The sequence below is a fragment of the Poecilia reticulata genome, chromosome 13 (assembly GCF_904066995.2).
Source record: "Poecilia reticulata chromosome 13, P_reticulata-male-v2, whole genome shotgun sequence".
Taxonomy (NCBI): domain Eukaryota; kingdom Metazoa; phylum Chordata; class Actinopteri; order Cyprinodontiformes; family Poeciliidae; genus Poecilia; species Poecilia reticulata.
The window spans coordinates 33,249,038-33,275,979 of NC_088842.1; the positions used below are offsets into that span (position 1 = coordinate 33,249,038).

Consider the following 26,942-nt stretch of genomic DNA (forward strand, 5'->3'; position numbering starts at 1 on the left):
TTTATCTGTTTATTTAACTCTGTCCCGCTGTATTGTGTCGCTGCGGCCACCAGGTGGCGTTTTTCTCTTGTTTATGATTTTTGTGAGATTTCTTCTTTTGTTGTTGTTGATGTTTGTTGAATCTGAGAAAAACTAATGAGTAGACCGCGTTGTTCTGCGCTGCTGGAGGTTTGAAGAGGCTGATTAGTTTTTACTCCCCCAGGATGAAAGATTTAACCTGATTGACTGACTTCACTGATTCCACCGTCACACCTGCAGAAAGAAATTACTAATAAAATATCTTACATAGTGTTATGCTCTATATAGAGATTTTCCTTGGCTTTGATTGTATATCTCACAATTTTGTAATTAATAATTTTTTATTAAACTGAAAGCTGTTTGTTAATATTCTGGCCTATAAGGCGGTTAGATGCCCTTTATTTTATTTTTGAGCTCCTGCCCCTTAGTGGCCTCTGCACGGCCCTGATGCAGGGGCTGGGACATATTCAAGTTTAGAAATGTCCTCAATAGAGCAGCAAACGTTGACTGGCTGGTTCCGCCTGGATCGGGTCCATCAGGACCAGAGGGACACGGTTCTGTTCATCAGTTCACTGAAGGAAACTTACAATAAAACCACTTTTATTCAGAGTTTGGCTGTTAAAACGTCTTTTGGTTGAATATTTTCTGTAAACTTTCTGATTGAACATGTTGAGTTTAGTGGAAATCTGACTTTTTGCCTAACAATCATTTTCTGCTGCTGTGGAGACAGAAAGTTAAATATTATAGCTCTGCATCAAATTGGATCATGTTGGACATCTTTTCACTTTTATGTAATCTGGCAAATAAAAACTGATTTTTTATTTCAATAAAATAAATGTTTCATATGTATTTTCTATAAATATGTTATATTTTAACTGATTAAATATTTTAGCACTCAGCTGTAATCTTAAAGCTGTTTCACAGATTTGGTAAATATTGTTTTCTGCTGTTATGGAAAGTCTCAAATGAAACATTTTGAAAAATGTATTTTGTGATAAATTCCTATTAAAACACATTTATATGAAAATATTGAGATTTTAACTCCAGTCCTTTAAAAATCATATTTATTTAGTTTTTATTTTAGGTTTAAATTATTATTTAAAACATAAACATCTTCATGAACAAATGTTTTTAATTTTATGCCATGAAAGAAAAAACTGACTTTTCCTGTTGGACCTGAACGCAACATGTTTAATCCGCGTCAGTAACATGGGCGGGTGGGCGGGGCTAATGGTGACGTCAGAGAAGGAGGAACCTCTGCCTGGTTTTGTGGACTCTGATTCTGGGAGCGTCTCCAGTCTGCCTGTCCTCTGCGGTTCCAGCTCCGTGTCCTGGTTCCGGTTCTGGTCCTGGTTTCCTCCTGAAGCTCCAGCCGTCTGTAAGTACCTGAACCCGTCCTGCTTTAAACTCGACTCTGTTGTTGACCATCAGGAGCGCCACACCCACTGGTGGAAAGTTACAGGAGCGGATCTGCAGCTGGAAGTGTTTGATTGGACTGGAGACGCGCTGGACGAGTTCAGGTCCAAAACATCTCAGCGTTTTAACGCCCAGGCAGCTGAGAAACCAGTTTTAGCGAAACATCAACCAGCCTTTATCAGGCCATGTTTTCCCCACCAGCAGCCAGATTTCCAGTTTTCATCATCCATGGACTCGGATTTATGAAGCCTTCAGAAATTAAACTAGAGAATTAAAGCGTTTGTAATGATGATGTCATGAATTCATCAGCTTCTGATTGGCTGATTCACAACCTTTCTGTGGATAAAAATTCAAAGGAAATCGAGAATTGGAAGACGACCAAAAGCTTCGTGGTCCTGATCCATAGTGAAACCAGTCTGGTACCGACATGGGCTGAAGCCGAGCAGAGAGGAAGAAGTTCTTCATCTCTGGTGTCTGATGAGACGCATAACAACCATCCTAACTGTGAAGCACGGTGGTGGCAGCAACACGTTATTAAGCTCAGCCCATAAAACGCCAGTGGATTCACTCAGAACAACCCGGTCCATATGTTTCAGTGTGTAACTGTCAGGTGGTCATAATGTTCTGCTCAGTGTGGAACCGTCCTGTTTGATCCAGCTCTGATGCAGTTAGCATAGCGTTCATGCACTTCCTGTCTCCTCAGGTCTTCTCAACATGTTTCTGACCAAAAGTTTGATCGGTGGCATCATCAACGTCGTGAGGTGAAAGCTAGCGTTCCAGGCTAACGGTTTCCATTGGTTTCCATTCACTATGCTAAGCTAACCGCTTCCTGTTTCTCCGTCCAACAGCAACATCGACCCGTCTAAGTTCAAACCCTCCGACCCAGTAAGTACCGGCAGCAGTCTGTAGGGTCCGCTGTAGAGAGATGTGTTCAGGCAATGTTTGTCTAGATGAGGTGAAGAGGCCTCGTGTAGCTACGTACTGGCAGATGAGGTCAAAGGTCAGATAAGCAGCAAACAGCTGCAGGAGTTCTGATGCCTCAGGGCTGAGTTTCCTCCCTGACCGTTCTGGGTTCGGACCATGTTGGGGCTGAAGGCGCCGGCCCACAGAGGGCGCCTCGTTGCTCTCCCTCAGTCTCACACAGGCTGCTTTTTCCCCCAGCCGCCGCCGCGCCGACCTCTGAACTACGGCGAGGCTCACGAGAACGATGAGGAGAAGCAGTTCAGGAAGGTCTTCCAGCAGCTGGCCGGAGACGTGAGTTTCATCACACTTTATCGGGTTTTCCCTGACCTGCAGCTCCGACCAGGACCAGAACCAGAACCAGATCTGGTTCCAAGGTTCTGTCTGAACGAGTCTCGGTTCCACGTCTACTTGAGTATAAACTGGTGACGCGACTTGTTGACACGTATAATGAAGATCATTTTAGGGCCTGTAATTATTCAATCACATTTTAATCAACAAAACAAGCAACAGTTTCAGCCCATGAACATATTTTCCTCTAGAATAAGTAAAGATGAGGTCCAGGGTGGACTAGCACAGCGCCGCTGATAGGCTAACTCCGTTTAGCTCACACTGAACACAGCGATAGTCTGTTCCATCATCCAATCAGATCCATAGAAGCAGAAACTGGAAATTAGAAGCAGCAACTTCCATCTCTGCTGTCAGCGCATGTGGCTGTGCATCAGATTTACAGGCGTACCAGAAACGCACCAATCTAAAGGTTCTGGCTGGAACTTTTGTAAAAAAAAACAACAAAAAATGATTAACTGCATAAAAAATCCTAACATTTTAAAATCATTAATTAATCAAAATGAACATGAAAGTCTGTCAGTACTGCTGCTGGTGAGAACCATTAGTTCACAGGAAGCTCAGAGGTCCAGATTTGATCTCCTGGTTGTCATGGGAACACTGGTGTCTGCAGGACGAAGGGGAACTCATCATCATCATCATCCCCTTCACGTGTTTGTTTAATAGAATGAATTCTAGAATAGCGCCTCCTGGTGGCTGCCTGGCTCTGATTGGCTGAATTGTTCCTGATTGGTCATTTTTTTCCTCTGGCTTTGGATCCAGTTGGAGGGATTTTTGATCACACTTGTTTTGTTGTTGTGTAACCATGGCAACAAGGTGTTGTTTGCTTAGAGAGAGAAGGCGGATCATAACGGACACCGGCTCTGATTGGCTATTCGTTGGAGTTTTTCTAACCGTAGAGACAGAGAATTTCATGAATGAATGAATGAATGAATGAATGAATATGCTTTATTAACCCCAGAGGAAAAGTCAGCAAAAGCAAAGGAGGTGGATTAGCCGAGCTAGCTTAAAGCTGAAGATGTCTTCCATGGCATGTTGCTATTTCACTTCTCTGCTGCCTGGTGTTGAGCTGTTAGCGTGTCTGGATGGTCTTCAGTCAGAGGCCCCTTCAGATTCACTGCCACACTGACAGCTACTGGAGAGCCGCATCATCCTTAAAGACACTGCAGTGGCCTGAGTTACGACATTTAATTTCCCTTTGGAATTAAATCCAGAAAATCAGTGAGCTTCAAAATAAAATGTGAACCACAGGATGACAGGTTAATAACACAACTAAACTATATTTAGAGTGATAAAAAGTGTGAGGAAAAGTTTGCTGGAAGGAAAAAGTCTTTTTAAGGGGAGCCTCCAGTGGAGGTTCTAACCGGTTTCTGGTTCTGACCCGACCTGAAGCGCTATCTGCTCTGAGGTCAGCTTGGCAGTTAGCTTTACTCCTCCCTGCTGCCGTTTGTCTGATCTGTCCTCTAGCTGTCAGCAACTTCATCACCTCTCACCAAACCCGTCTGCCTGCCGACCCGCCCTCCACTCCTCCGGAACCGGTTCCGACCCGCCCACTCCATTCCACCAGAACCGGTTCTGCTCACAGATCCCACCAGATTCTCAACAATCCACACCAAACTTCTCTAACGTCAGAGAAACAGAGACAGGCGGCTCTCACTGGGCCGGCCAAGTTGGGTTTGGAGGTTCTGGTTCTGACCCAGAGCCCGTCAGTGTCCCAATCTGTGGGCAGCATGCGACTCCGTCTGGCTGCGGGGCGTTTCGCTGCATTCCTGACGTTGTTTGGCAGGGCAGCGCTGTGTGTGTACTTGTTTTCATGACATATCAGGACATTGTTTTGTTAATGCACCTTCAATATCAGGACACTTGGAAAGAATGAGGACATTTTTCACATCCTCGTTTGTCAGTGCGTACTGGAGTGTTCTAGAAGCCCAACATGCCTCTCAGACTTTATTGCTTTCACTGATTTACGTCTTTAAACGTGAAGCAGTGCAGAGCATCTTGTGGAACTTCAAGTCCTATTTAAGGAATGCAAGTAACCTTTTATGTGCTTCTGTTTCACGTACTGTGGGTGGGTGTGGGTGTGTGTGTGTGTGTGTGAATCAGCCGGGGTGTGTGCACCAGTTCAACCAGTCAGCTCTGTCTGATGGTCACCTGAGCTGAGTGGAGCCACCAGGATCTGTGTTGCGTTTAGGAAACAAGAACTTCTCAGTGTTAGTTTGAGAAAAAGCCAATAAAGTTGTGTTCTGTTGAAGAACCAGGTTCAGCTCCAGAACCGTCCCAGACTGGCTGTTGGGGACAACAGGGAGGAGTGGTTCTGGGTGTTGCTGTGGTTCTGATCCCAGTGGTGAGTCAGAAAGAGGCAGAACATCAGAGAGAACCGGGTTGAGTCAGATTGGCTGTGACTCACTGTTTCTGAGCGGAAACCCGAATCCTGGTGCTGGAAGCAGCTACAACAAACAACCAGAGCTAACGGCCTGGACTGGGCCCAGCAGAACCCACCCAGGATTACTGGGTTCTGCTGGGTTAATATAGTAATAATAAATAGTGACATTTATGTATTTATTTATTTGATTTCACATTTTTGTCCTGATTAAAGAAGATGACTCTCTGCCTTTGTATGATCTGAACATGACCTCTGACCCTCCCTGCCTCTTGGGGGAACCTCACAGACTTTTTGTTTTTTCTTTTTGTGCTGATTTATTGAAGACTGACCTTTGACCTTTGTCTTCTTTTTGACCACCCTGGAACTGAAATAAACAAAACACGGAGTTGGCTAGCTGACATCACTAACTGCGAGCTAGCACATCGATGTTCATAACTTTAAATGTAAATAATCAAACCGTTTTCACAGAAAACAGAGAAGATGATTATTTTGTCATAACCAACACTTCACCATTACTGTCGGCCATCTTGGATTTTCTGATTCCTCTGTTTTCCTTTTGTCGAGGAATCCAAAACAATGTTGGACAATAACCACCAGAGGGAGCTGTAGGGCAGAACAGTCTGCAGAAACTATAATAGAAATCTGAAAAGTGTGGCAGGCATCTGAAGAACTCTGTAGAATCTCCTCTTGTTCTGAAACATCTGCAGGTTCGATGGAAAACAGTTTTCAGATTCTCAGCTGGGTTCAGGTCTGGACTTTGACTAGGCCATTCTAACCCATGAATCAGCTCTGATCTCAACCGTACCAGCCTCAGGTGGCAGCTTCCCTCAGCGTGATGCTGCCACCGCTGTGCAGAATGGTGCCTTCAGGAGAACAGTTTCCTCTGATCATCTGTGTGTGTGTGTGTGTGTGCGTGTGTGTGTGTGTGTGTGTGTGTGTGTGTGTGTGTGTGTGTGTGTGTGTGTGTGTGTGAGCAGGACATGGAGGTGAGCCCCAACGAGCTGAAGGACATCCTGAACAAAGTCATCTCCAGGCGTGAGAACTTTTCCTTCTCTCCAGCACCAGCTGCCAGGTTGTCGTTCCGCAGAGGTCAAAGTTCAGAGTTCCGCTTCTGTTTTCTTTTTTCTCCTCAGATTCGAACCTGAAAACTGACGGCTTCAGTATCGAGTCTTGCCGGAGCATGGTCGCTGTCATGGACGTATCCTTTCAGCAGTGGTGGAGAAAGTACTCAAAAAATGTACTTAAGTAAAAGTACAAATACACAGACAAAAATGTACTCAAGTAAAAGTCAAAGTACCACATTAACATTTTACTTAAGTAAAAGTAAAAAAGTACTGGTTTTTAAAAATACTTAAGTATTAAAAGTAAAAGTACTTGCTGAATGCATTGCCTAATCACTAATATCATTAAGTGGACCGATCATATGATCATATGCCACAGATAAAACATGTTTTTATTGCGTTTATTCTGTAACATAGTTTAGACTTAGATATGTGATTCTATGCATCATAATTTCAGGGATGGAAACATCTCGTCTCCTGTCCTAACATAACATGAACTTCACTTTTTTTGCCACACATTTATTTTGAAAGAAATCCAACTGGCAGAGGAGGACATGGAACCAAGGAGCCACGTAGCAGAGTTGTAGTCTAGACCACTGAACCCAAGACCAAATCAAAACCAGCACCCCATGCTACATGACAATAAAATTTAGTGCACCTATCAAAACTGCTTCTCAAATTGATCTGAAAGATTCACTTTCCCACCTAGATATTAAATACTTAGAGCTGAAATAAATTTAACCAGTATCAATTCAAACTCTTCCTCATTCTGTTTTGCTTTCATCTCTGTGCCACAATCCACAGAGGTCTCCTGCCATCCCTAAAGAAATAACACCCTGTGCGGTTGCCCATATTGCCAATGTCAGAAATAATAATTGTCTGCACCATTAAACATAGCAATTAACAACGCTCAACTATGAACACTGTCCAAGGCCCAATAAGCAACAAGTAACCAAGCAGGAGGAGCACCGTGACTGTTCTCATCCTCCCTCCTGCTGCAATGTCTTCCACCACGACAGGTGACGAAAACAAAGAGCAATGAGCATGTTCTGTGTTCTTACGTTCTTGTTTTATTTATTCACCAATTAAATATAAAGATATTTTAATGAAATAAAATAGCTACTGCAGTCTACGCAGAGCATTACAAGAACAAAGAATGGCTCTCAGTGAGGCTTCAGTACTATATGACTTAGTCAAGATCCGTCCAGAAGAATCGGATCGTCCATGAATGTCATATTACAATATTGCACTTTGGTCACAGCATTGTCCCATATCTGCGACATGTCAGTCATCGCAGATGCAACATGTGTCTCAGTCAATACAGCTAGCTTTGCTAGCATCACATCCACAGATCTTACCTTTCTTTAAGCTTTCCTTCCAAGTGACGTTAAAAATTGGACAAAGTCCCACCGTCTGTGAAAGCGAAGCGCTGCTGATTTTACATGTCGCCATATCTTATGATTTATGCAGCTATTATATTACTGACGCTCAGAGAAAACCACTGCGCATGTCTGGAGCTCCGCGTGCGAGTAAAGGTGGAGCCGATGGGTGACAACAGACAGTATGTCACGTTATTGCTCGGATTTTACGGCGCCACCTTAAGACCCTGAACTTCACATTTTAACGGAAAAAAAAACACAATGCGACTTGGATGTAACGAGTAACGCGACAGTTTTGTAGAAATGTAGTGAAGTAGAAAGTACAGATACTTACTGTAAAATGTAGTGGAGTAAAAGTAGAAAGTATCCATTATTAAATCTACTTAAGTAAAGTACAGATACACGAAAATTGTACTTAAGTACAGTAACGACGTACTTGTACTTCGTTACTTCCCACCACTGCCTTTCAGCCTGCAGGCTTTGCTCTCTTCCTGCTCCTGAGTTTGACCTTTAACCCTTGACCCGACCCCCTGCAGAGCGACAGCACAGGGAAACTGGGCTTCCATGAGTTTAAATATCTGTGGAACAACATCAAGAAGTGGCAGGTAGGCGGCGGCGCCGTCAGGGCCGTGTTCTGGGTGTGACAAGCCGCTCATGGTTCTGGTTCTGTCTGCAGAACATCTACCTGTCCCACGATAAGGACCGCTCAGGAACGATTGGCGCCAGGGAGCTGCCGCACGCCTTCCAGGCTGCAGGTGAGAAACCCGGCCGGCTCAGATGATCGGGAAAGGTTGGGAATGGTTTTTGATTCCACTGCTGGCTCCAGGTTTCCCTCTGAACGACCAGCTCTACAAACTCATCATCCGCCGCTACAGCGACGAGAACGGAGACATGGACTTTGATAACTTCATCGGCTGTCTGGTGCGGCTGGACGCCATGTGCCGTGAGTTACTTCCACAAAGCTCTGCTTATGGATTTATTCACATTTATTTCATCCAAAAGATTCATTTCAAGGTGAAACTGCTGTTAGGTTGAAATTTAAAAAATGCAGACGGAATAATTTGGGTTATATTGCCAAATACTTGGTTAGCAAGTTAAATATTGACCCCACAGTAAAATATTGAGTTCAATATTTAGCTTCAGGGAAAATATTGAGCTTGCTAAATAAATATTTGATTTAAAAATGTGTATTTATTTATAAATGAATGAACAACATGGTGAAAATATGACAGAAATGAACCTCCATTCTTTTTTCTCATGATCTGCTGTTAATTTTAGACTATCGTTACAAACACATAGCTCTGCATCAACAAATATTTGAGATAACATGGAACTTCTTACTGTCTAGAAACTTTCTGTAAAGTTGATTGTGATAAATTCAGCAGCCTTCCAGACCCTGGAGGACCTGAAATGTTTCCTCCATGAAGAAATAAAAACCTGTTTTTAAAATGCTTCACCCTGCAGCATCATATTAGTGATGATGATGATGTTGTGTTTGTTCTCAGGAGCGTTTAAGACCCTGGACAAGGACAACAGTGGCACCATCGACCTGGACATCAAGGAGGTTTGACTTTAGAGATTTGATCTGGGTCTGAGGGTTGGCGTCCCGAGCTGATGGCCGCCTGCTGGTGGTTAATGTTGTTGCATTTCCTTCTAGCTGCATATAAGTAATTTATAGGGAATTATTTAAAGTTTCTGGTTGTTAAACCGTTCTTTAGATCGTCATTCTGAAGCATCATCATTCCTGCAGAGTTCAACATTTCAAAGCTTTTCCTGTAAAGTTTGAAATAGAAAAACGTCATAATATTAACAATAATGCTGTTATTGAATAAATCTGATGGAGCCACATTTTCTCCACTAACCTCTTCTGCCCCCATCTTAAGTATCAGTTAAACCCTAACTAACATAAAGCGGTGTATCATCTGCATATGGTTCAATTCAACCATCATTTTGCCAGCGTTTGTGCTGCTCATGAGGCAAAACTGAGGGTAAATTTATTCCTGAGTTAGTTTACTGTGGTTTACTGTATCACATACTGTAAACCAGTATGTGATACAGTAAACCACAGTATCACATACTGTGGTTGATGCAGAATATCAGCTGAAGAGTCTGAACACCAACCGTCTCTGTCTCACAGTGGCTCCAGCTGACAATGTACTCCTGAAGCAGCGAAGGGAAAACTTCTCCTGCTCTTCCTGGTTTTCTCTCTGCGGCCAAAGAAATGGGACCAACTGAACAAAACGTTTCCTCTGGGACCAAAGAAGAGTTGGTGCAGCTTTGCTTCTGCTGCCAGGTGGCGCTGTAGCATCTCTGTTACACTGATGTCTGTATTTGATTTGAAAGATCTTCATGCTGAGTCTGAAAAAATTCTCAGTGTTTTAAAGTTTTAAACTGGAAATAAACTCTTAATTCTTTCCTGTGAGTTTGCTTTTTATTCCACACACACCAATCAGAAGTGTTATAACCCTCTGGCCTGTTATTCATTTTCAATAATTGATTATTTTCAGTTCCTTCTGAAGATGTTTTACCAGAGCATTGATCTCTTCGGTTTTTATCCAGAACCAACCGGTAAATGAAGGATCCAGATTCATCTGATTAGTTTCATTTCTCTCCATGCTGCTGCCCTGATTGGAGCGTGTCGGTGTTTTTCTCCAGGAATTAATCCGTTTCCTCATCCAGGAGCCGTTTTCAGACTCCAACATATAAATGAAACATGAAAACTTCCACCTGATTTCAACCACATTGGATAAAATGTGTTCAGTCTGAGTTATTACCTTATTTTTTATTTTCATGAGAAGTGGAATATTTTAATGCTACTTTTTGTCCTACATGTTGGTGATATTTTTATTAATATTATTGCATACATAGGTGTAAACAATGTTGAGCAAAAACATATTAACTTAAAGATGCATGTTTTCAGGAACAAATAACATTCAAAACACCTTTAAAAATAAATGATATACACTATAAACAAATATCTACATATGAAAAGCAGAATTTGTTCTGAATAATTAATTTTTAATTGACATTTTAACTGAAATTTTCAGAATTTATTTTCCTATTAATTTTTTATTAGATGTTTTTCACTTTTATATTATGTAATCATTGTTTTTGTTGTATTTATTTTGTAACTATTCTAAATATAACTAGATAAACGGTCATTTGAGGCAATAACTGTATATTTATGAATACATTTGCTATCTTTTAGTGTCTAGCAGTGAAGGGGGGTCATCGGCTACATAAAAGTTATTTTTGTCTATGATCAACTACAAACAAGCCATGGCTCCTGCGCATGCGCACAGTGTGAATTTAGTTCAAAAGTGATCAGCAGATGGCGGTAGTGAGCCAGTCAGATTACAGATACAGGATAAAACACAAACATTTTATTTGACTTCTTCACTTTTATAAACTGAAACTAAAGATAGATTATATTTTTAAATTTAAACCTATAAAATACTTTTATTTTAAATGTTTTTCAATTTTGTTGGTGTTTTTTAGGGTGTGGGGATCGTTTCTGGAGCTGGGGCGTGTTTGCTTGGTGAGGAGGAGGAAGAGGAAGAGGGTGGGGATGTTGAAGAGGAGCGACAGGTGATCAGCAGCAGCTGTTGGTTTCAAGACAAACATCTGAAGGAAACAGAAAACAGGAGGACTGGGAGATCTGATGAAAGGTAGGAGAGTTTCTGTCACTTTGGAGGATGAAAGCTGATCAGGGAGGAAGAGGAGCTAAAGGGAAGGATGTAGAGGCTGAATCTTTCAATCAGCTGGAGTCCTTGTCAAACGGTGTTTTTGACTGAAGTCCCAGAGGGTTAGAGTCCCAGTTAAATGACGTTTAACTAAAAGGGTTTATGTTTTTATCTTTTTTCATCTTTTTTCAGAATCTCTTTCTCACTGTTTATTTAATGTCACCTGCTGTTTTTATTTTAATTATGTAAAGCACTTTGAAATGCCTTGCTGCTGAAATGTGCTTTACAAACAACATTTGATTGATTGATTAGTTGATAAATAATATTTATCTCTTCCTGAGTTTAACAGATAAAAAGTTTAAACATTTTTACTCCCGTCAGAAACTTCTGGTTAGAAGACGAGCAGAAAGTCAGATAATCCAACCCGTCCAGTCCTGAATGAGACCGAAGCTTCAGAATCACAACTGAAAGGACAATAATCATCATGATGAAGATGATTATATCAGATCATTACGCCTCTTCCTCCTCCTGCAAGCAAACCGCTGAGTTTACAGGAAGATGAGATTCTGTTTTTAGATTGTTGTACAAAAATATTCTGGAAAGATGACAAATGTATGAATAAAAAAATTTGAAAAATACTGTTTCATATTATAAGGCAGTTTTATTCTGAATGAAAAAATGGGGCTTTAGTGATGCAGAGCGTTTATGTTTTTATGAGTTATGTTAAATATGCTGATGCACTTTAATTTCCAGATTTATTTATTTATAATTGTATATCAGACTTTATATAGTCCAAAAACAGACTTCACCTCTTCAAAATAAGAGCATGAATATAAACATCCAAATACTTGAACAATCAATAACAAAAATTCCAACACAGATGTTGAACTTTATTAAACTGAAAGTTTAAAAAGTATCCAAGAAAATGAGATCTTAAGGATTTATCTGAAAAAATTAATTTAGTGGAAGCCAAGTGAGCTAAATGTTTTCAAAGTTGGCAAAGAAGCTAAATGCTAAGCTGAAAAGCTAATGCTAAGCTGTGTGCCCCCCACTGGGTGGTGGTTGGATGTAATCAGGACATCTCGTTGTGTCCAGCAGACTCGGCCTCTCCTCTGACCAGAACCTGAACCAGAACCAGAACCAGAATCGGCTGTGGTAAAATGGCGTCCAGCTGTGCTGACCCGCCCGTCCTGACGGAACAGGAGGAGTTACAGAGGAGAGCCAATCAGGTCACAGATGAGGTGATGACATCACTAATAGCTGTAACAATTTGAGGAAACCAGATCGATGGTCTGGATTATTTCTATCAATAATTTTCAGATGATCTGTTCAGCATAATAATCCATAATCCAGTTTGGTTCTGTTCATGTTCTTATTGGAAAACTGGATCTATTCTCCCAAAGTCTAAAAATAACCCAAAGACACTGCGAGGGATCATCGCCGTCATGGAGGCATCGCAGCAACACCTGGCTCACCTGGTTGCCATAGAGACAGCCCTAGGTGAAGTCAGCGGGGGGGCGGTGCTAAACTCTCACACACACACACACACACACACACACACACACACACACACACACACACACACACACACATACTGTGGCTCGTTATTTATCAGCTCCTCAGCGTCTCAGTGGGGACGTCCCCCAGGACAGACAGGATGTTGACAGAGGACGGCCGCCGACTCGGCAGAACCTGCAGCATGTTTAAACACTGGATCAGAACCAAAACCCAGTCAGTTCTGATCCAAACCGTCTGCAGAAAACCTGAAAACAACAAAATTACGTTTTAACTGAGGCAACATTTCTTTATGTTTCAGTCCCTGGACAGCACCAGACGGATGGTTCAACTGGTGGAAGAGGTGCTCACACACACACACACACACACACACACACACACACACACACACAGGACTCCAATATTAACTTTCAGTCTCTTTAAACAAACAGCCCAAAGGCCTCAGATTATCTAAATTCTGCTCAAACTGAATTAAATGTTGAAACCACATTTTAGTCAATATGTCAAAAACAGTAAAATTATTGATTATTTCCATTTTAATATAAATCTGCAACATTTACAGCTGAAACCAGAAGTTTACATGCATCCAATAAAGAGTTTTTATTTTTGAAAGTTGAATCAGAACCAAATTTCTGATTGGTTTAAAAGTTTGGTTCTGGTCAGAATAATGAGAGAGAATCTGAGATTTATTATTAATATCTTCTAGATCCGAAGTTCACAGCAGATTCTACTGCAGAAAATATCAGTTTACTTGATAATGAACAGATGAAGAGATTCATGTTCTCCCCTTGCAGAGCAAAGACCTGGGCATCAGAACTGTGGTGATGCTGGATGAACAAGGAGGTAAATACTTCAACGATATCGCAATACTTCAACGATATCGCAATACTTCAACGATATCGCAATACTTCAACGATATCGCAATACTTCAACGATATCGCAATACTTCAACGTTATCGCAATACTTCAACGTTATCGCAATACTTCAACGATATCGCAATACTTCAACGATATCGCAATACTTCAACGTTATCGCAATACTCCAACGCTATCGCAATACTTCAACGATATCGCAATACTTCAACGATATCGCAATACTTCAACGTTATCGCAATACTTCAACGTTATCGCAATACTTCAACGTTATCGCAATACTTCAACGTTATCGCAATACTTCAACGATATCGCAATACTTCAACGATATCGCAATACTTCAACGATATCGCAATACTTCAACGATATCGCAATACTTCAACGTTATCGCAATACTTCAACGTTATCGCAATACTTCAACGTTATCGCAATACTTCAACGATATCGCAATACTTCAACGTTATCGCAATACTTCAACGTTATCGCAATACTTCAACGTTATCGCAATACTTCAACGGTATCGCAATACTTCAATGATATCGCAATATTTTCCCTTCATCACAGTATTTCTGCATTAATGTAAATGATAAACATATTTATGCTTCTCATAAGTTTTGTTAAATTTTGATCCGTTTCTTTAACAGTTTGAGTAAAACAGACGTTTGTCCCTGTTACTGACTTTGCTTGTTTGCAGCGTCTATGATGACGTTTCTTTTCAGAGAGCTGCTTCTTTCTGCTCCCAAAAGCATTTAATTTCTCATCTGCAGCCTCGTATATCAACATAACTTGGGAAGTAGGAATGTTTTGCATGATGATCCTTTGGCATTCGGTGCGTCCTTTATGAGAAGCCTTATACTTGCTTAAGTTTATGTATATGTTCTGTTATGAAAGTAGACACTCTTGTATATTTTAATCAAACCTTCATTTTTAGTTAAAACAAATTAGCAAAACACTGCAAGCAAATCTAGACCCATAATGATAATTTATTTTATATAATACTTTTAATCCTAGGGCAGATGCTGCTTCTCTGCAGGTATCGGTTCTGTTTTTGTGATGCACTCTGCTCCTCACCTGTTGAACTGAGGGATGGACTCACCTGTGCGTCCCGTCTGTCCCCCTCTCTGTTTAGATATTATGCTATGACTCCATATCCTCACACGTGACTGGCCACAAGCCTGCCATGCTAATGAAAACAAAGTTCTGCTGTGACAGTCACAGAGAGTGAGAGCTGAGCAGCAAGGGGCAGCCGTGTCTCCACTTCTCATGCTGTGCTGCTCACTGCGCTGCTGTCGGCTCCGTCTTTCACTTCAGAGCCGAAGTGTAGCAGCCGACCCGTCACTGTTCTGTCATCTCCGATAAAACTACCAGGCTGTTCAGCTGACGTCACACCAGAAGCCCAGGGAGTCTGTTGCTGACAAACCTCCATAACCAGGTTTTCCAAAAGTTTGAGCTTCATAAACAGCAAATTCTGTGAACTGATAAAATCCGTTTATCGGCTCAACCTAATCCCTCATTTTGCCAATTGGAATGATACGGATGTCAATGCCGATATATTGTACATCCCCAGACTGAATCTAGACTGATATTAATCCAACTGTAGCTGCAACATGATAAGATTCACCTGGGTGGATGGATGGATGGATGGATGGATGGATGGATGGATGGATGGATGGATCCAGACCAGGAGTCCATCTCCAGTGGCTCCCCTCTCAGACTCAGACTGACCAGGTCTGATCTGGTCCATGTGGGTCTGAACTGTGTTTGCTAGTTGAACTTCCTGTTCCTCGCAGAGCAGCTGGAGCGGATCGAGGAGGGCATGGAATCCATCAACAGGGACATGAGGGAGGCGGAGAAGAACCTAACGGACATGGCCCAGTGCTGCGGCCTCTGCATATGGCCGTTCAGGAAGTACGAACGTCTCTGCCGGTCAACCGGCCGGTTGCCTCCTCCTGGTCCCAGCTGCATCACAAACCGCCTGATCTCACGTTAAAATCAAGATTCACTCGTTCAGGATCACTGAACACCAGCAGACTGCAGTCTGGTTGGAACCACCAAGTCTCTGAAGGTTGATCAGGAGGAAACTTGATGGAACTGGGCACCAGACTGGAGCTACCACTGCTAGCGCCACCTGCTGGTCCAGACTGGGCCGTAGTTATGAGCTCTGCAGCGTTAGAGTTTAAGTTGCTGTTTTTTCAGTTAATAGTTGCAGCTTCTTTTGACCTTGCCTGGCTCCTTTTTTCTGTTTTCTGCTTCCTCCTTCTTCTCAGAGCAACTGGAGCGGATAGAGGAAGGTTTGGATCAGATCAACTCTGATATGAAGGAGGCAGAGAAAAACCTGACTGACCTGGGGAAGTGCTGCGGCCTCTGCAGCTGTGAGAAGTAGGTGCAGGTGACGCTCCCACTTCCCCCATTCAGTAAACCAGTAGCTAACCAGCTAGCAGGTTCATGTAGCGCTTCTGTAGTTCGTTTTGCTTCTAGATGCCCCGCCCTCATTTCTTTTCCTTCTAAGCAGCCAGATGTGCTTCTAATCTGTTTCACTTGTCAATATAAGTTATTCTCCAGGATTTTTGAAAGTCATTTAAACTTTTTCTATGATCTTCATTGATTCCTTTGGTTCAACCAACGTATCACAAAAACACAAGTTGTTTCCATAAAAATACCAAAAACAACACCGTGTTGCTTATAGTCCTGATGGTCCGATAGACCCGGTTCTATTAGAACCAGAACATCTGCTGTGGTTCTTTCCCTCTGCTCTGTTCCCCTCCTGGCCTGTGGGGGCGCTGCACCAAGAACCTCTGAAGACACTGAGAGCAGCTTCCTTCTTACCAAACCAACTTTATTTATAAAGTACTGTAAAACAACCACAGCTGATTCAAAGTGCTGCACATTAAAACACGACATAACAATTAAAACAACTCTTACAGTTTAAAAACAAGCAAACAAACTATTTAAAACTAGATCCCGCTGGAGTTGAAAGCCAAGTAAAATAGATGGGTGTTGGAGCTTTTTATTCTTTATTTTCTTTATCCATTTGAATTGTGTTAGTTTATTCTTAAAATTATATTTTTTGTATTTTTACAGAACTTATTTGTAGGTTAATGTTGATTTTATTTGTATTTTGTTTTATCCATCCATTTTCTTTACACCCCTGTCCCTTAGGGGGTCAGGAGGTGCTGCTGCCTCTCCAGCTGTAGGTCCTGGTAAAGGACCAGCAGCCATTTGGGTTTGGGCCCGATGGTTTTTACCAGAGCAAGAGAGGTAGAAGGAGAACAAAGGGAAGTTTGAACTTGTTTTTGCAAAGATGTGAAAATAAATCAAGAACAATTTACAAGTTTGGACATTGAACCTTCTTTTGCCTGCGTTGAGAAGCTTGTGGTCCAAGAGGAGGCCTCACAGGAGCCACTGGGTCCAAACACCATCACCTCTGTTTCGTTTTCATTAACATTTAAAAAAGTTAAAATGTAAAATTTCTTCACCAGACGGAAACAAGATGGAGGTGTCAGATTTTAGCGGCTGGAGGATTTCTCTTTAGTCTTTGGCTGAAGACCACAAGACATTTCTCCTGCTAGCGCTAGGCTAGCACGTTAGCTTTGTTTGTGTTTACCCAGAATGCCCTGCGCTGTAGTCCCCTTCCTGCTTTTGGAGCAGTCTCCGGTCCGCTTGGCGTTCACATTCAAACCGGACCAGAGTTCACTTTGACCGAATCCAGACCGAGGTTTGGAGGACCAGAGGTCAGAGGTCGATTACTAGGCAGATGGACTGGACTTGGATTAAAGCGGTCTGAACTGGGCTAGTGGGAGCGACGTAACCCAACACAGAAAATCAGATTTTGGCTCCAAAAAGGTGAATCTCAACCAGCTGCTAGCTGAAAACTTTCTTCTCAAGCATCGACTTCAGGCGATTTGCAATTATAACTGAAGAAATACAGGACAAAGTACTTGTTTTTGACAGTTTCTTGATTTTGATTTGAAGCAGACTTCTTCTCGTTCGGAGGGAACGCTCGTCCCTCCGCTCGTTCCTCTGGAGGAAAAGTCTTCACTCCAGCTCCTTCACCCTATTCTGAATAAATGACTTTTAGGTTTGATTTATCTGGCCAACGTCTTTTATCCACTTTGCCTACTTTAATCCTTGTTTTAAACACATTAGGCTTAATTTCATGGTTAGGAACAAATCAGGTCTGAAACAGAGTCCAGAGAAACTGACAGGCTGGCAGAGAGTCTGGAGAACAATGGATCAGATCAGGTGTAACACAGGGGGGAAGATATGAAGGAACTGAGTATGCTGAACACCGTACCTGACATCAACAGGCTGTACCCAATCAGAGGTCATTGACAAGGTCACTTTCTCCTCTCAGACCGAAAACCTTCGAGGAGAGCAGAGCGTACAAGGCAGTTTGGGGCGGAGCCTCCAATCAGGATGGGGCTATAGCCAATCAGCCTCCAACGTCTCGGGTCGTCGACCAGCGAGAGCAGATGATGATGAGTGGAGGACACATCCGCAGGTACACAGAGCGGCTAGCGAGGCAGCAGCCTGGTGGGTGTTTGCTTTTATCCTGACAACCTGGAGGTAATCCAAGCCGTCGTCAACTCCCCCAGGCAGCTGCTCAAACATCACACACACTGCCTTCTTTGTTTCAGGGTGACTGACGACGCCCGAGAGGATGAGATGGAGGAGAACCTGGCTCACGTGGGGAGCATCGTGGGGAATCTGAAAAGCATGGCTCTGGACATCAGCAATGAGCTGGAGTCACAGAAAGATCAGATCGACCGCATTCAGGAGGCGGTATGAGGCTCCGCCCCCTCGCTGTTAGGATAGAGCAGGAAAAAAACTATGTTTTTACAAACACCAACAGAGAATCACCACTAAAATTAACTCCAACTGATCCCTGGTTCACACGACAAGATTTTAAAAACCCGAGACTCCACACATGATGATAGAAATAATGGTGTGACAGCAAAGACGACACACAAACCGATTTCACTCACCAACATTCAAGAGTCCGACGGGAAATCTCTATAAGCCGCTTTAGATCAGAGATGAATTCAGAGTAAACAAACATGGCTGACAGGGAAGAAGCTGTAGTGATTGTGGACTAAACAGAGGAAGAAACGACCTCCTCTCTGACCTCCACCGGACTTCCTGGTGCGCCACGGCCGGTTTAGACTCCGTCACCTCGTTTCTGATTCAACGGGCTGCATGGGGGGCACCACACGATGTCGGGTCGAGACGATCCAACATGTTGAAGATCCCTGAGTTTAGATCCGAGCAGCTCAACGTTCCTCTGGTCAGACCGGATCACTCTGAACAGGAAGATCTTTAAGGTCAATCACAATAATCGCTTCGTTCTTAAGTTTGGTGGAAAGGAAAGTCAGATCAAAATCGGCCTAAAGTCCAGCCGTGTGAACCAGATTTAACTTTCAGGTGGGACTCAGTGGAGAGACTCTACACAAAAGTATTCACACCGCTTGAACATTTTCTCATTTAGTCCCATTACAGCCACTAACCTCACTATGTTGAACAGACACACTGCATAAGGATGAAGTCAAAGAAAAGTGATCCAGTATTCAGCCCCCTTTACTCAAGTACCATAAAACAGTCAATGCAGAAGCAGGACCATCAAAATCCCACTGATTCATGAAAAACAGGCAATGAATTTAATAAAAATATCAGTGTTGTAGAATATTCCAGACTGTTCTTGGTGATGCTTACTTCCTGTAACGAAGCACCTGTTTCCTGTCCATGTCTGCAGGCCAACCTGAACGTCTCCCGCATCGACGCCGCCAACCAGAAGGCCAACAACCTCATGAGGCGATAGACCAGCTGACCTGCCTGCTTGGAGTCCTGAGCAGACGGCAAAGGGGAACCTCTGACGTTGTTCCTCTTTTCATTTGTTTTCAATTCTTTAGTGGCGGGAAGTGCTTTAATCTGACTGCAGGGTTTTTTAAATCGCTTCACTTTTCCCCCTACAAAGCATCTCCAGGTCCCCACAGCAGCACCGCCGACAGCAACCGACAAAACCTGATCAGGTTTCCTTATTTGGGGAAATGAATAATTTTTTCTGTTTAGAACATCATAGTTTCTGATATTCCCAGAAACTAGTTCCCTTACCAGTTTGGCCAGTACTGGTCAACCCTGCCCCTCCTCGGCTCTTTCTACTGCCTCCCATGTTCCTGACTGGCTGGAAACACGTGTGCCATGGCGCCCTCTGCCGGAGCAGCCGGGCATTGCGCCGAGGAGGCAAACACGCATTTGTTCCCAGAGAAAGATCACTGGGGCCCCCAAGCGGCCGAACATGGAACTGCTCCTGCCGGCCTCCATCTTCTTTCCTCCCATGAATCTGATGAAATGGAGGTGAAACAACGAAGCGGCCCAGAGTTAACAAACGGTTAATGAGTCACTGAGGACAAACCAAAGGGTCAGCAAAGGAAAATACAACAAAAGTAGAATATTACTATTACTTGAAATGTTAAATGTTTATTTATTTGGTTGTATCAGAAACAATGAGCAACTTCTTTTATTCAATGTTGTTTTTTGTTTTTATAATGAATTTATGATTGTAAGGTTAAAATGAAAGGATGCTTTATTCATTCAGAATTTAAAAAATCAGGTCGTTAGCAAAACTAATGTCTTTCGTTAAACCCTCAAAATGTAATGAATTTGACATGAATATAATTTTGATTTCAACTCTGCAAATCTCTAACGCTACCCATATTTTCTGATATTTATGCTTAAAGTAGCAGGGTAATGTTTATCCATCTTTTGATTCGTTTCCCTCATATCGACTAGTTGTACCGTCACCCATGCATGACGTCATTTAAAGACGACCTTATCTTCAAAGAAAGCTGATTGTGATGATCCGTTACTAAAATAAACCCAGTTCTCCACAGAAATAGTTCAGTTTTCTGACTGTGGAAATGAAGTGGTTGGTGTAAACAGTTTCCAGGCCAGCAGGGGGCGCGCAGCTGGAGCAAAAATGTTGCGCGTTAAAGGAAAAAACCGAGTGCGGAGTCTGCGCAACGAAGTTTCGGGAGAACCGCAGAGAAAGAAGGAGGAGGAGGAGAACAGCGCCATTTTTTATTTCACTGGTAATTATTTTCGACTCGTTCTGCTTCACATCCGCGCTGCGTGGCGTCGTTATTTACCCGAAACAAACGGCTGAAGTTCGGCTTCCGCGACAGGAATGGCGAAAAGGCGAAAGCAGAAGGAAAAAGCAGCAGCGCTTCGTCCTCCATGTCTGACACCGAGAGCCGCGATTAACCCTCCGAGCGACGCCGGAAAACGGAGCCCAAACTGCCCGGAACATTCCAGATAAACACCGGGTCCACACCGAGACCCCCACGATTTGTTCTCCGCCCGAGAAACGCGTTAAACCGACGCAGAGTAGCGGGGAGCCTGACGGCAGCAGCCCGACTCGACCATCAGGGAGGAGAGGCTGAACAAAGACCCGCAGCGCCGCCGCTGATTGGCTCACAGCGGACACGTGACCGGCGCAACGCTCGCTTTAAAGCGGATAAATTAGCACATTAACAAATACGCAAACTATTTCTTCCGCATTTAACACGACCGTCCGGCAAAGTAGCAACACTTTCAGCAATAATTCATGTTTCAATATAACCTGAGTAGATTTAAATACCGTTTATTATTCAAATTATGCGAAAGTTAAGACAATAACAACAAGCTGACGTTATTTATTAGTTATTTGTAACTGAGGTTATTTATTACATTTACATTCAGATGTATCTAACACGCGGGCCAAATGTAAATATGACCAATATTGACATAATGAACATTTTGAAGTCAAGTTTTCAACGATATATATATATATATATATATATATATATATATATATATATATATATATATATATATATTTTCAAAACAAGTAACATTTATTCGTTGAATGATTTACAAATAGACACGAAAAGAGTGAAGAAATATACCAAAGTGTTTACCTTCCACTGAAGTTTGGATAAATCTGCGTCCAAGCAGATGAAATATCTTCTGTTGGACGGTTATGAACTGCAGCAGCTCAGGAAACTCGAGCTGCTCATTTTCTGCTGCATCGTAGCTTTTAAAAAACTGTAAGGATGAGTTTTGTGATTAAAACAGTTTGTCATTGTTCAGTCTCACCTGCGGCAGCTTTTAGATTTAATAATCTAGTTAATGGAAAACTTGATGAGTCTGTCAGCGACGGATCTGGAGCAGCTCCCTGATGTCCTCCCTGCAGGTCCAGGCTGAGTCTGGGCCCGGTTCTGATGGATCTCCCAGAGGATCAGAAGATGGCGGCGCCTGGCGGCGACGCGGCGTGGGGCGAAGACGAGGAAGACGGCGTCCATGGAGGAGTGAAGGAAGCGTTCCGGTCCAAACCCCGGTTCTCCTACACGGAGGTGAAGCTGCTGCTGGACGAGGTGAAGAAGAACAGACACATCCTCCTCAGTGAGTTTTCTGTCTCCATGGCAACCGCATCAGGTGATGCAACGTTTCTGTCTCCTCCTGAATATCTTGGCTTCCTGAGTCATTCAGATTTTCATTTAGTAATGAAATGATTCATAACAAAAACACAATTTTGGGTTGAATCCCTGAAAAATCCCCCAGATGGGATGAAGCCAGTGGAAGATCGGAGCGTCGGAGCTGCTGCATGTGGGCCAGCAGGGCCACCGTACCGCTCAGAGATTTTAAATAAACATGAAGCAGAAGGAAAATGAAACATTTGATCATTTTCTGCTTCTGAATCTGAGCTTCTGCTGCAAAACCCCAAATTATTCACACCCTGAATTTAAATGACTTTCATTCAAAGCTACTTTCTGTCAGAAATAATAAATGGATTTTTCTCAAGTTCATAAAAGTATTTATAAGTAGTTTTAGTCGGTTAACCGGTATTTAGCAGCCATTTCTTATGAAATTCAAATCAGTGACTTTGTGGAGCTGCTTTAGAAATAGTTCAGGTATTTTTGAGAGCAGATCTGATCGATCAGGAGAGACATACCGCCACCTGCAGGTGGGAGTGAGCATCACTTCAGCACAATGTTACTGTTGACTTTTACGTGAACTGGAGGGAGAGTTTAGGTGGATCTGGAGCCCCGCCCACTGACCCGACGGAGGAAACATGGCGGCGCATCGAAACGCAGCCCGAATCTGCTGGGGTATGAATATTTCTGGGCCTGGCTGGGACTGAAACAGTCAGACTGGAGCGAGAGCTTTACCTCTGGGCTTTGACTAGGTCCTTCTAGCCCATTGGACCAAGGCTTTATTTGTGCAGGTCATCATCCTCATCCTGAGTGTTTTTCCTCCAGAGAAGTTTAACCGCGGCGTGTCGGTGGACACCAAGAAACAGAAGTGGACCGAGATCACGGATCAGATCAACGGGCTGGGAGAGAACCACCGAGAGGTCTGTCCCTCCGTCCCTCTGTCCATCTCCGTCCCCCTCCGTCCTCTTCTGGGCCAATCACAGCCTTCGTCTCATCCTTCCCCTTCTGTCCTCCCGTCCCCCTCCATTCCTCCATCCCCCATCCGTCCCCCTCTGTCCTCCTCTGTCCCCCATCCATCCCCCTCTGTCCTCTTCTGGGCCAATCACAGCCTTCGTCTCATCGTTCCCCTTCTGTCCTCCCGTCCCCCTCCATTCCTCCATCCCCCATCCGTCCCCCATCCGTCCTCCTCTGTCCCCCATCCATCCCCCTCCGTCCTCTTCTGGGCCAATCACAGCCTTCGTCTCATCCTTCCCTCTCCGTCCGTCTCAGACGCGGCAGATCATGAAGAAGTGGGCGGACCTGAAGTGCGACGGGAAGCGGCGGCTGCTGGCCCTGCGGGGCCCCAACGGCTCCAACCTGAGGAAGAAGCGTCTGGGCCCGGTGGAGCGGATGGTGCACCGCATCCTGATGATGAGTCCCTCTAGAGGTCAGCAGCTGTGTTCCTGTTTCCATGTCTCCTTCTGCTTCCCCTCTGTCCTCCAGATCTTCAGCCCGAGTAGACCTGGTCTCAGCTTAGATTTGTGTCAGATCGTTTTTGGGGACCTCCCGTCCCGTCTGTGGTTTGTCCGCTCTGGGCTGCCGTAGAACCAACATGGCCGCGCGTGCTGGCCCGGTCTTTGACCAGCTGCTGTCGTGTTGGGTCTCCAGATGGCGGCAGCGACCAGGACTGGAGTCCCGTCGAGGATTTTCCCAAGTTGCTCCAGACGGGTTCGCTGATGCAGCCGCCGGCGCCGTATTCCTACCTGAACCTGAACGAGAACTCCGGTTCCCACGGCGACGGCCTGTCCTTCGATATGTCGCCTCTGTCCTCGCCGGAGAACGAACCTGGTGAGCAAATTAAAACCATACGCTTTAAAAATGGTGGTAAAAATAGGCAGAGATTAATTTCTGCAACATTTAATGTTCCAATCGATTTATTGTACCATCAACACATCCTTCATAATTACAACAGTCATCATAACTGATGCACCTGGGGGCGGGGCCACACACAGCTCAAGTCCAGCATGTGTGGGGTCTGCAGATCTGCTCGCTGGCTCCCTGACCTTTGACCTGTAATCTCCTGGACGGAGTCACATCCTCCGCTGACCTGATGTTGTTGATGTTTCACAGACGAGCTGATCCACTCCTCCTCCGAGTTCGACCAGGCCGACGATGAAGGTAAGACGGCGATGATGAAGGATTCAGTCTGCTGCTGGTTCTGTTGGGTCTGGTTCTGTTGGGCCTGGACTAGGGCCGGGTTTCAAACATCCACTGATCGATTTGAATTGATTTTCCTTTGAATGGCCCGACATCAATTCATAAACGCTTTAAATCGATCCTTTTAATGCGCCTCTTACCCATAATGCCTCACCAGTAGCGTAACAAAGCAAAATGGCGGAAACTTTGAAAGTCAACAAGGTGAAGGCAAAAACAAAAAGGCAGCAACAAACTGGATGAGAGCCGGATGGTTAGCAGGATTTGCTACATGGAGGTGGAATATTGTGGAAACAGAAGTGTTGTGGTCAAGACTACCGAACCCGAGACCAAGACCACCGCCCCGCGCTAACTGACGTGACAAAATGAGAAATACGATCAAAGCTGCTTCTCAAATTGATCTGAAAGATCCATATTCCCATAAAAACACCTAGATATTAAATCCTTAATACATTTAAATAATATTAAAAGCAGAACAAACTTTGTTCTGCTTTTCTTCCACCTGCTGCTGCTGTGCAGAGATACTCAGGTGTGTTAGAATCATGGCAGCAAACCAGCAAAACGCAAAGAACTTTCCACAGTTCTTCCCCCAAACTAACTGACTGAGTAAAGCTGTTGGATGCAGGTAAAGTTAGCTAAAAGATGACTAGCTAATATCAATACAGCACCTTAAGCTTGTTAACAAGTAGCCTGTAGGCTACCGATGTTGTTGTCTTTGTCCAGCTACGATTCATTTTGCCCCCAAAAACGTTGATTCCCCCCCTTGTTCGTCTGGAGCCGGGGCTGGGAGTCTCTAAGAATCCACCACCCCCACACACGTCGTTCAACCAGACAGCTATTTGTAAGCCATAGAAATAGTTTGGAAACCACTGCTTTAAATACACTTTAAAACCACGACAACACCTGTGTAGCTATATAGTTATCATTGAAAACAATTTAATGACTTATTTTCATCATAGCTTGTTGCGTATGGTGAACTGACAACTCCTCTGATGGTCGGACTTCTTAATGCGCATGCAGGCGTGGTACTCACTGCATGTATGTATGGTAATCTGATAGGCTCTCAGTGAGGCTCCAGTCCGATCTAATAAGTAAAGAGCCATGCAGGAGAATCAGACTGTTTCTGAATGTCACATCACTATATTGCAGACTTTTGGACACAGCGTTGTCCCATATATACGACATGTTGGTCAACACCTCCGCACAATAATTCAGGCAGTGACGTTTTTCTTTTCATCACAAATGCTTATGTGTCTCTGTACAGCTAGCTTTGCTAACATCACGTTAACAGAGCTTACCTCCTTTGAGCTACTTTTCTAAGTGACGGAAAAGTTAGACGTTGTCCCCACCGACTGTGAAAGTGAAGCGCTGCTGAGTTAGCTGTGGCCATCGGACTTCTGATGATTTATGCAGCGCTAATATATTACTGATTATTAGACCGACATCTTCTGCCGCTGAGAGGAAACCACTGCGCATGTCTGGAGCTCCGCGTGCGAGTGGAAGGTGGGGAGGGAGAAACAGAAACACGTTATTGGTTGGTCCTGAACGGTTCTGAAGGTTCCGGACCTCAGGTCCGGCTGCTGGTTCTAAAGGTTCTGATCCTCAGTGCCCCCCTCTGTCCTCCAGGTCCGTCCTCCCAGGACGTCAGGCAGAGGATCAAACCCGTCTTCACGTACTCCAGGACCCACCAGAACCAGAACCAGAAGTCCTGCAACGTCCCTCCAGGGGGCGCCGCTCCCCCCTCCTGCTCTTCATCGGCGGCGGCCGGTGGCCCGCCGCCCGCCCCATCGCCCCCGTCCCGGCCGTCCCCGACCCGGCTGTCCTCCCAGAGTCTCCAGCAGCAGCGCGCGGGTCGCCTGCTGCTGGGCTCGGTGTCGCGCTCCCTGGAGGTTCTGACCCGGTCCGTCCAGCTGCTGGTGGAGAGCCAGCAGGAGTTCGTCCAGGAGTCGCTGCAGCTGCAGCGGGACGCCGTGGACGTCCTCAGGGACTTCTCAGAGACTGCGCTGCGAATGCTGAGGCACAAAACCAGCAGCGGACCGCCCGGACCGGACCAGAACCCGCAGCAGAACCACCAGCAGAACCCCGCTACCGGGTCCCTGCAGCAGCATCCAGCCTCTCGGTTCTAAGCCTCCTACTGACCCATCCGACCAGAACCAGAACGCGGGACACGCTGACCTGCTGCAGGGCCGGAACCAGGTTCTGACCCAGTCGGTGCCATTGGTTCTGATCCGGTCGGTTCTGGCTCTTTATTTATTGGCCATATGAGGGCAGACATCCTGCTCACCTGGTCCTCATGTTGGCAGCAGGACAAACGGAGAAAAACTCCTAATTACTTTTATTTTCCAATCAACTCACTTTATTTTGGTAAGTTGTCAACATGAAACACAGGAAACACAAACAAACCCATAATTTACCAAGAAAGGAGCCAGAGCTGCCCCTCCCTGCCCCACTGAAATGTTTTTACTCTCATTTCCTACAGAAAAAGACTAAAAATAAAATATTCATAATTTAAACAAAACCTTGACTGCAGTTTATAAATGTACAGCAAACTTTGGTTCATTTAGCCTCTTAGAGAAAAATGGGGGTTAAATTTTCAGCAATTTATTAATTCATTAATAAATGTCACAGATTGTAACTAAATATTT

The 26,942-nt window shown here is 44.1% G+C and overlaps 3 protein-coding genes across 7 annotated transcripts; all 3 read left to right on the forward strand.

Annotated features, from left to right (window-relative positions):
* The first annotated feature begins 1,212 nt into the window (after nt 1-1,212).
* Nucleotides 1,213-9,979, forward strand: LOC103460031 (calpain small subunit 1-like). Its single transcript, XM_008401994.3, has 11 exons — nt 1,213-1,396; nt 2,138-2,195; nt 2,283-2,319; nt 2,596-2,688; nt 6,103-6,160; nt 6,259-6,323; nt 8,102-8,170; nt 8,242-8,320; nt 8,392-8,508; nt 9,071-9,129; nt 9,703-9,979. Exons 1-11 carry the CDS (start codon nt 1,228-1,230, stop codon nt 9,727-9,729), a joined length of 831 nt encoding a protein of 276 aa, XP_008400216.2. The 5' UTR covers nt 1,213-1,227; the 3' UTR covers nt 9,730-9,979.
* Nucleotides 9,980-10,931: 952 nt separating this feature from the next.
* On the forward strand, nt 10,932-21,483 carry LOC103460030 (synaptosomal-associated protein 25-like). Of its 3 annotated transcripts, none has more exons than XM_081615032.1 (9): nt 10,932-11,233; nt 12,344-12,489; nt 13,065-13,106; nt 13,558-13,606; nt 15,427-15,544; nt 17,991-18,137; nt 18,274-18,418; nt 19,386-20,721; nt 20,815-21,483. In XM_081615032.1, exons 2-8 carry the CDS (start codon nt 12,409-12,411, stop codon nt 19,449-19,451), a joined length of 648 nt encoding a protein of 215 aa, XP_081471158.1. In that variant the 5' UTR covers nt 10,932-11,233; nt 12,344-12,408; the 3' UTR covers nt 19,452-20,721; nt 20,815-21,483. The 3 variants fall into 3 exon arrangements, with proteins under 3 accessions (XP_081471158.1, XP_081471157.1, XP_081471160.1); XM_081615031.1 differs by having other exon boundaries at nt 10,935-11,233; nt 12,347-12,489; XM_081615034.1 differs by lacking the exon at nt 15,427-15,544 and adding an exon at nt 15,904-16,015 and having other exon boundaries at nt 11,084-11,233; nt 12,347-12,489.
* A 420-nt stretch (nt 21,484-21,903) lies between these two features.
* On the forward strand, nt 21,904-26,815 carry LOC103460069 (uncharacterized). Of its 3 annotated transcripts, none has more exons than XM_081615028.1 (6): nt 21,904-22,105; nt 22,930-23,024; nt 23,374-23,530; nt 23,752-23,931; nt 24,214-24,261; nt 25,924-26,815. In XM_081615028.1, the coding sequence occupies exons 1-6, from the start codon at nt 21,916-21,918 to the stop codon at nt 26,421-26,423; spliced, it is 1,170 nt and encodes a 389-aa protein (XP_081471154.1). In that variant the 5' UTR covers nt 21,904-21,915; the 3' UTR covers nt 26,424-26,815. The 3 variants fall into 3 exon arrangements, with proteins under 3 accessions (XP_081471154.1, XP_081471155.1, XP_081471156.1); XM_081615029.1 differs by having other exon boundaries at nt 21,904-22,072; XM_081615030.1 differs by lacking the exon at nt 21,904-22,105 and adding an exon at nt 22,112-22,779.
* The last annotated feature ends 127 nt before the right edge of the window (nt 26,816-26,942 follow it).

Coding starts and splice junctions, on each gene's coding strand:
- LOC103460031 (XM_008401994.3), top strand. CDS start 1,228: ATGGGCGGGTGGGCGGGGCTAATGGTGACGTCAGAGAAGGAGGAACCT. Junction 1,397..2,137: donor TCCTGAAGCTCCAGCCGTCT/GTAAGTACCTGA, acceptor CTGTCTCCTCAG/GTCTTCTCAACATGTTTCTG. Junction 2,320..2,595: donor AGTTCAAACCCTCCGACCCA/GTAAGTACCGGC, acceptor TTTTTCCCCCAG/CCGCCGCCGCGCCGACCTCT.
- LOC103460030 (XM_081615032.1), top strand. CDS start 12,409: ATGGCGTCCAGCTGTGCTGACCCGCCCGTCCTGACGGAACAGGAGGAG. Junction 12,490..13,064: donor CCAATCAGGTCACAGATGAG/GTGATGACATCA, acceptor TTTATGTTTCAG/TCCCTGGACAGCACCAGACG. Junction 18,138..18,273: donor AGTGGAGGACACATCCGCAG/GTACACAGAGCG, acceptor TCTTTGTTTCAG/GGTGACTGACGACGCCCGAG.
- LOC103460069 (XM_081615028.1), top strand. CDS start 21,916: ATGGCGGCGCCTGGCGGCGACGCGGCGTGGGGCGAAGACGAGGAAGAC. Junction 23,025..23,373: donor TGGGAGAGAACCACCGAGAG/GTCTGTCCCTCC, acceptor CGTCCGTCTCAG/ACGCGGCAGATCATGAAGAA. Junction 23,531..23,751: donor GATGATGAGTCCCTCTAGAG/GTCAGCAGCTGT, acceptor TTGGGTCTCCAG/ATGGCGGCAGCGACCAGGAC.